Here is an 8,625-nt window from a genome sequence, read left to right as displayed (position 1 = left end):
CTTTTGGCTCAGGAAGAACCATCTGCGTCCCTGTCCCTCCCCTGGCAGCTGCTTCTGTAGGCAGAGGGGCAGGCTGGAGGGGAAATGAGTCTCAGGGCTGGAGGTGTCAGTCCTGGGGAGCAGGTGAATCCTGTGGTCATGTTGGCTCTGCCTGATAAACAGGCATGCTTTGAGGTGTTTATATTCCTTGAATGGTGTTTTCAGTGCTGATGTAATCATTCTCTTGAACAGCAGTCACAAGACACTGTGCTGTACAAACCCTTCTGCATGGGACTGACAACTAGGTATGAAGGCAGATGATTGTACAAATTTTATTCTTAATACCTTTGAATCAGACCAGGCAATTAAAAACATGAGAGTCCTTTCTGTGAATGTTTTTCATTAAATTATTTTTTTTTTCATACTGACTGGACACTATCTCTAAGTATACAAAATACTGAATAATGAGTTTAAACAGACACTTTTGTATCAGTTTATCTGATTCACTGTATTAAATAACATCGCTGACCTAGCTGTTCTTCTAGTTTAGCTACAGAAATAGATTGACTTGAAGGTTGTTGAAAATACTTAACGAGTTACCCCTGCCCTAGCTCACATCCAAAACCTTTTTCGAAATCCCTAAGGAAGCTGGAAGGGAGCTCCAGGTCCAGCCAACAGAGTCAAATGGCATGGGCACTCTAGTTCCTGGGTAGCTGTACCACCTCTTCATCCTCTATGACTACAGAGCACCTCTCCAGCTGATGTTGCAGGTGTGCCTCCTTCCATCTGCTCAGACTAAGCAGAAGGTAGATGAAAAATGGCTGAGAAGCCAATGAATGCAGATGCTTCGCTTGGCCTGACCAACTGCTGCTTCTGCACTTGCTCTGAAACTCCCTAAACTTTACCTGTTTCTGGCTGAGACTGGGACACATCAGATAGAAAATGAAGAATGTGGGAGACACAGAGAAGAAGAATGGAGGTCATGAACAGAAATACAGTGTGGGAGGGGTAAAAAGGCAGAGGGAAATAGGAAGAAAAAGTGTGAATAGAGTACAATATTCAACAAGAAGGAAATTTATATGGATGGAAAACAGACATTGGAAAAGACCCAAGAAGAAGAGAAGGAGGTGAGGACTTGGCAAGGGAGATAAGCAACATCAGCAAAAGTGGTAGTTTGTTTTTTTTTTAATCTTCTAGAAAACTGCTGCTAAAATAAGACAATGCTTAACTATAGTTACTGTTATTAAAGCATATATGTGGATGATGTGAAGGAAAAGAGGAGATTACCCAAGAATGTAGCTCTGAAGGGATGCCAGGCACTGGGAAATCTCACAGGAGGATGATCCAGCAGTTTCCCTGAAGGGCAACCTGAGTGGAAGGTGAGGAGCAGAGGCAAAGCCTTACTCACTTGTGGAGGAGGAAGGGCTGAGTAGGTCATCAAAAGAGAATGTTGCCTTTTCCAGTCTTATGGCAGGTTGGAGTGAGGATGTCATGGTCAGAGAGAATGGGCCATTCTCATGTCATATTCTGCGTCAGAGAAACCTGATTTCTTTTGTAGCTTGCTTGCCAGTATTGGTGATAATTCTACACTGCTTTTGCATGGATTTCAGCTGAATCAGCACTTGTAGTCAATATGATGCAGCACTGCAGCAGCAGAATACTGGTGTTACTCCTAGCTGGTATACTGGTCAACCTTGAGCATGTGAAATTCCCTGTCTGTTCCTCAGTTTCCCCATCCATAAATTAGGTAGTGGTACTTAAGTGTTTCTGAATAGTGGAAAACATCACGGGCTCTGTGTATCTTGCTTAAATTTTAAAGGTAATGGTATATTTTGTTATAGATTATACTGCCCTAGTATTTTGAAGGTATTAGCTTGCCAGGAAGCTTATTTTTTACCTATTTAAAATATACCCTGCTATGCACAAACACCTATCAAAACTTGCTTTCCATGCACCCTGAGAATTCTACATACTATCACAGATGTAAAATGTGCCACCTACTTGCTCCTTACATTTGTAAGCATTAATGAAACCCATCCCCTCAATTCATCCTTTACAAGTAATAGGCAACCTTCCAGTTATATTCACCTACAAAAGTAGGAATGTAGTTCAACCCATTAGGTTCTACATTTAGTAAGATTTTCCCTAGCAGTGCTAGATAACCCCAGAAGAACAATCAGGCTTCTTTTACATTGTAGGGGAAAAAATGATAAATGTCTATTGACCAAATGAAGATCAGTCCTGAAAGGGGGAGATGGGACAAGGCAAGTCAGACAATGAAATTTGATAATATGTTTGTAATTTAAAAAGTTATGAGTGACTTCCATATATTAAAAAAAAACCCCTACCAAAGTAATTATTTATATTTGGCATGACTTTCAAAGTTGTCATTGCACTCAAAGGTTCTCATTGAAGTCACTGTAAACTCTGGATATGCAGCACCTTTGAAAACTTTGCCAAAATTGCCTTTAGACTGTAAGCTCCTTAGGGCAGAGACCTGTTACTCATTTGGCAAATTGTATTGGAACGCTCCTTTGCCTAAACAGGGCTGTTTGTGTAATAATAATAATAGATAGCAGATTTGTGCTGGAATTCAGAAATATCTGATGTGGTTCAATACCCTTGTTATTAACACAGTATTTCAAAACATTAAATAAAAGCTCATTTTATAGGCAAATCACCAAGGAAGTATGACCAAAGGAAGCTGGCTGAAAACAATTTAGAACCAGAGAGGTGTTTGCTTGATCAAACCTGGAACTTCCCTGCCACTGTGCATTTCAGCTTCCTATTATTTCGCTCACAGACTGTCAGCTGAGAGGCTTGGTGAACCAGGTAGGCCATGAAATATGCATCTGCCTGTGGTTATTTTAGAGAGTAGAATTGGATACATGTAAGTACATACATCAGCGCACACACCCTCAGCCCTGGGGGTGTTCCTACACTCCTCAAATTCATGTGCAATCCCTCTGCCTGTGCCAGAGACAACTATGAATGCATGTTGATTCACTTTGCCTGGGAAGTGCCAGAGCTTTAGGTTTCAAATTCAAAGGGTATCAGCACAGCAGCTATTATTGTCTGCTCTTGCTTCAGAAATCTTGCTTAGTGCAGCAACTCAGCCTACTCCAGCTATAATTCAGTACAGTTTTTTGCAGTTTAATTTATAAAGTAAGCTAATTACGCACCTTCTCAACACAGAAATGAAAAGCCAGCAGTGACAGAAACAGCACTCTCACCCCGAGAGTGTCAGGGAAGCTGCAAACAGTTTACATCTTCTCAAAATGTTCTGCTTATCTCTCTAAGCTCTGCTTTCCTCCAGCTGTCCCTCATCTGCAGAGTGAGGATAATGTTGCCCGCTTTTCTGAAGAGCTTGGAGGAGGGTGAGGAAGAGCACTGCTCGAGGAAAGTGCAGTGTGTTCTCAGAGGAACATTTGCTGCACAGCAAAGTTAGCACCACCGTGGCTCCAGGTGCTGGCTGTGTCAGCAGACAGCAATGCAAAACCCTTTTCACAGTCCTGTTTATCCAGAAGACAAATACAAGGAAAAGGAAAGAAAACTGACCAGTCCTAATAAATACCAGCCCTTTCAGGAATGAATTTGAAAGCCAGTTTTCTAGGTATGAGATGATAGGAATCATAAAGTTACAGCATGTGCTTTAATGAACCTGGTCAAAAGTGCTGTCTGGAGTGTTTATTCATTCATTAATTTTTACTTGAGTAGACAAAGTAAATCTGCCCTTGGTTTTCATAAAATCTTTCTTGCTACATTCTGTTTAGTTTAAATTGGCATCTACTTGATTCAACCTGGAAAGCCCAGCCAAACCCAATTAGTATCATTGAAACTCCTGGAGCTGACTTTTTCTTTCTCTCTCCCAGCTTCCCCTCCCAAGTTTAAGAGCCTAGAGGAAGAATTCCAGAGTCTGAATTTGAAATTTTTCCCACTTTTCACTTGCACGAGGGATGAAGTGGAAAGTTGTAAATAACAATAATGTAATGGAAGTAAAAAACCTGGCTATGCAGCCTGTTTTTTTCATGGCTGATTGGCGTAGCTCTTGCTACAACACTTTGGGTTTTTTTCCTTATTTTTGTTGTTCAAACTTCTAAGCAGCCCAGCTCTAACCCTGGCGGGCTCAGCTGCAGGTGGCAAAGCCATGTCGCTGCTTCTTGTACTTCCAGACAGCAGCGTGGCTGCTTGCAAGCAGAGAACCTGAGGCCGTATCTGGTTTCTTCCGTGCCTCCCGCCCCTCCGCCGCTGGAAAGGCCAGCGCAGAGCCTGGCGAAGGGTGACAGAGCGTGGTCTGGCAGCCACAGGGAAGCTCTTTTCTTTGGAAGCGTGCAGTCCTGGTCTCTCCAGCATCTTCCCCAGGCCTCCCCGGGCAGCTGGCTGTCCCCTGGGACATGCCCTGGTGAGGAAGGCGGCGTTGCGGGACTCCAGCCGCCTGGCCGCCGCCTGGCCCAGCTGGCTCCCCTCCCTTCCTGAAGGGTGTAGCTGGACACTCTCGCCCGGCCGCGGGCGGTAGAGAAACAAGTCAATTTCGCTCACAAAAGCCTCAGTAGCTCATTACAGAAAAGGAGTCTTCAAAAAATATTGCTAAAATATGAATGTTTTGCAGGGGTTGCCACAGAAACATGCAGAGCATATAATCCAAAATAGGATGTCTAGACAAACTCCTACTGTCTGACCTTTTATGTATTTCTTAATCCAGCCAATCTTGCCAAGCAAATTGGTGACTAAGCAGCAATTCACTTTACACGGTGTCGTAAAGGCCTGACAAGGCCCAGGTCACAGTTATAAATTTCAGTCTGGCTACTTCAGCAACTCTCAGCTTCCTTTACCAGCACAGCTCCCGTGTGGTTTCTGGGCTGTGATGTGTGCTCTGGATCATCGTGAAGTAATTTTGGGGCTGTAAAATCCAAAAGCCACAGCTCTGCTGCGAAACAGAGCACTTTCATCCGGCAGGGCCCAAGAGTTTATATAAAGCCATAAAAAAGGGAGGCTGGAGAGAGTCTCGGGTGAAAGCAAAATGAAAGGCAGCAGTGCTGGGGCTGCAGCAGCCACCTCCTTCTGGGAGCTGGGGGCTGGCATCCCTCCCTCCCTGCACACGGGGGCTTGGGGCACCAGCATCTGCTAGTCACAGCAAGTCATGGAGGTCTTGCTGCTCCAGGTTCCTCTTCCCTCCTCACTTGCAGGAGCCCCTTTGTTTTCCTTCATTTTCCAGAATTGGCCCTTCATGCAAAAGTCATCCTCTCCAGTTCTCCTGTGGCAGCAGGAAATTCACCAGGTTCAGTGACGTGCTGTTTATCTGTTTATTTGTAATGAATCTGAAAAATTATTTTGGAAACAGGGAAGGAGGATGGGGGGCATTGACTCAGTAACCCTTAAAAAGCTTGATGTATCTATGTGCATGCATCTATGTATATCTATCCATATACACATTGTACATACATGCATTTTTGTACATACAGATGTAGAGATACTCAAGCTTACAAAGGTGAATTTCTCTTTACAGCAAAAAGAAACTGAAGTAGTAACGATTTTTTAATACTCTGTTTCACATTGCACATCCCTTTTTCCCCCTCATAGAGTGACATCTGGGGCTGTGCTTTGGCTGAAGGTAGAGGGGGGCTGTCCCGGGCAGGGGTCTGAGGCAGAAAAACAGTATTGCTCCTTCCGAGTTAAGCTGGTCACAGCTTAAGGAAATCTTGTACATACTGTAGGGACAGGGCTGCCTGACACCTGTGTTTCTGCACAGAAAGCAAGTGAGGGAGAGAAAAGAAAGCTGTTGTCAGGAGGGAATGGGAGGGAAGACCCAGAATAGGTAAGGGAAAAAAAGTTAAATAAATTACAGTTTGATCAGCACATTAAAAGAAATGTGTGCTGTACAGTACTGTATAGTGGTAATTGTACACTGTGTATTAAGCAGTGGTAAGAATTAATGACTTAATATCTGGCCACTCCACATAGCTTGTTATAGAAAGGTGTTGGATTTTATATATATTTTCTGTGAAGTTTAATTTTCCATGTGGTGTTTGGTCAGGAAATGGAGAGCCCCTCAGGTGGAGTGCCAGGAGAAACCTTTCCAAGGAGGACGTGTGCTGCAGTGTGTGTGTGGGGGAAGATCCCAGGGGCAAACGTTTCAACTTCTGAGCCACTCACCTTGTTTTATGTACAAGATGTTAAGAAAATTTTTTTTTAAAAGAAAATTAATTAAAAAAAAAAAAAAAAAAAAAGAGGCAGGAGGGAGAAGAAAAAGATTTCTGTGATGCATAGACATCAATCCATCCAAGTATAAAGGAGATTTACAGCTTGTGATTAATTAGAGATTAATAGCAGGCACATGAGGAAAAGCACTGCACTGAATCCACATCCTATATCACTGTTAAGGAGCGTCTCCTTTCAACTGGAGGTTCAGAAATTTCTTCTTCAGAGGGCCATTACCATTGCCCCTGCAACACTGGGACAGGCAGATTCTCTTACTCTGCATTTGCACAGCGAGGCCCTAATGCAGAGGCCATTAGGTCCTTCCACAAACAAATGGCACCACTGTAGTTAAAATCTAAAAAAAACCACCACATTGTGAAAAATTAGTCTCCTGATGGGACGAGTTAGGCACCACATACTTTGTCTGTAGACCAGGCAGTTCTTCTTTGAATATAAACATACAGGAACAAAACAGCACTCATACAGCCTGGGCTGCATGGCACATGTTAAAAACAGAGGGGATGATCATGGAGGGGATGAACAAGGAGGTCACAGAGGTCTAGAAGGAATAGGTAAATTAGTGTTTAAAATAATTTTAGTGGTGCGAAAATACGTAAGATAATGAAAGAGGAGTGGAGAAACATTTGAAGACCTATGTGAACACAAATCTAGATGTCTCTAACCCTAATCCTAACACTCATGATCATAATCATGATCTCTACCACCAACACTAATGATCAACATAACCCTAACCTGAGTGACTATAACACTAAACCTAACTCTAATCCTAATCCTAACTGTAATAACTATAACCCTAACACTAAACCTAACCCAAACCCTAACCCTCAAAACCCTAACCATAACTTTAATGGCTATAATCCTAATGCCAACCTTCCCTTTGCTGACTGTAACTGTAAGCCTAATCAGGACTGTTAAACTAACCCCTGATGTTAACCCTAACCCAAACTCTAATGACTCTAACTGTAAGTGTAGCCCTAACTCTAAGCCACTAACACTAAGCCCTAACCCTAATTACCCTAACCCTAATTAGCCTACTCCTAACTCTAAACCTAGGTGAAAACAAACCTACAAGTGTCTAACCCTAAGTTTAGCTCCTAACTCTTAACACCAACAAGTGTAAGACTGGATCAAACTTATCACATTAGAAATCATGCTTTTCACCTTTTTCTCATAGCAATCTCCTGTGGCCATTTTGCTGCCCAGGTAGTGTTATAGTTCCTCCTTCTTCCTTGAATGCAAGAGATGGGCATGTGATGTGCTTCTCTGCTTCAGAGGCACTCTAGCTTTGGGGCAACAGAGAATGGTGCCCTTCAACCTACAAATACCCAGGTTAGTCCCCACTGTTGGTGAAGCTGGCAGTCCCTGCGATGCACTCACTGAAGTAATTTTAGCTATTGGTTGCAAAGTGCTGCCTGCTGGAGACACAGTGCCACTGGCCTTCCTCTGGAGGTTCTGCCTCATCCCTCCTTCCAGCTCCCTGCTCTCCTTGGAAGCAGGGCCCTATTTTTTTATTATTTTTTTTAAGACTTCTGTTCCCTGCAAATGTGAGCAGAATTATATTCTGACGCATAGTTAGATCTCACTGAGAATATGGCAGTCTGATCAAGGTCTTGCGCCTTGTGTATATGTCCTTGTGTATATGTTCTGTAAATTTCTGTCATGTAACTGTTAGTTGCACCACTATTCCTCCCTTGAAAAATGGATTATTTAGTCTGATATTTGCTTTAAAGTCTGAGCAGGGGTGTTGTGTGCTATTGTACTACTGGTTCTGGCAGGCTTTCAGCCAAGCACAGCACTCATCACTGTTTTCTCCATTCCTTATTAATGGCCACAAGATGGTCCAGTCAAGAGATAGCACTCCTCTGGAAAATATTTATAAGGGAAGGGCAAAGCAACATGCTGGACATTTGTGAACTACAAAATCAGAAGGCTCATAGTGTTCAAGGATCTATGCCTTCTACTCTATTTTGTCAGATTCATTTTCGTATAACTAAACAGAAAATGCAATTGTGCAAAATACTATGGCATGCCTTGTTAGAGAAAGCATAAAATGTACCCTGACTAAGGAATGTACCCTCATCTTTTCAATGTAACAGTGAAACAGGTAGCCAGCAGGAACTACTCACATCAGCCTTTCTCCTCTTTTTACATCTTAGAGAAACAAACCTAACACGTACTGCAAAATTGCAGATTTTACACATGGACTATATAACTCTGTTTTCTGTCACTGGTAGCCTCATCATTTCTCTTCCATTGCCCCTACTCATTTATCACACTGACTTCTTGCGTCATGTAATAATTTTTATTTTCAGCTCCAGCAGACCTATGTATATATTCATAGGATATAATGAGAATGCCAGATAACAAGTATTAGTGAACAGCAGAAGACAGCATGAACACCAAGCAGATGCAAACAGAAACATCCTG

The 8,625-nt window shown here is 42.7% G+C and overlaps 1 protein-coding gene across 1 annotated transcript in view; it reads right to left on the bottom strand.

Moving 5' to 3' along the window:
- Positions 1 to 4,005: 4,005 nt before the first annotated feature.
- The window catches only part of NFATC1 (nuclear factor of activated T-cells, cytoplasmic, calcineurin-dependent 1), a 142,157-nt gene continuing 137,537 nt past the window's right edge, over positions 4,006 to 8,625 (bottom strand). Inside the window, exon 9 of the mRNA XM_010008706.1 lies at positions 4,006 to 4,532. Within this exon, the coding sequence (XP_010007008.1) occupies positions 4,006 to 4,532 (527 nt within the window). The remainder of the gene's footprint in view (positions 4,533 to 8,625) is intronic.

Source organism: Chaetura pelagica, unplaced genomic scaffold, assembly GCF_000747805.2.
Source record: "Chaetura pelagica isolate M959 unplaced genomic scaffold, ChaPel_1.0 scaffold332, whole genome shotgun sequence".
Lineage (NCBI taxonomy): Eukaryota > Metazoa > Chordata > Aves > Apodiformes > Apodidae > Chaetura > Chaetura pelagica.
Note: the sequence above shows the minus strand (reverse complement) of the source record. Positions and strands in the feature narration are given on the sequence as shown.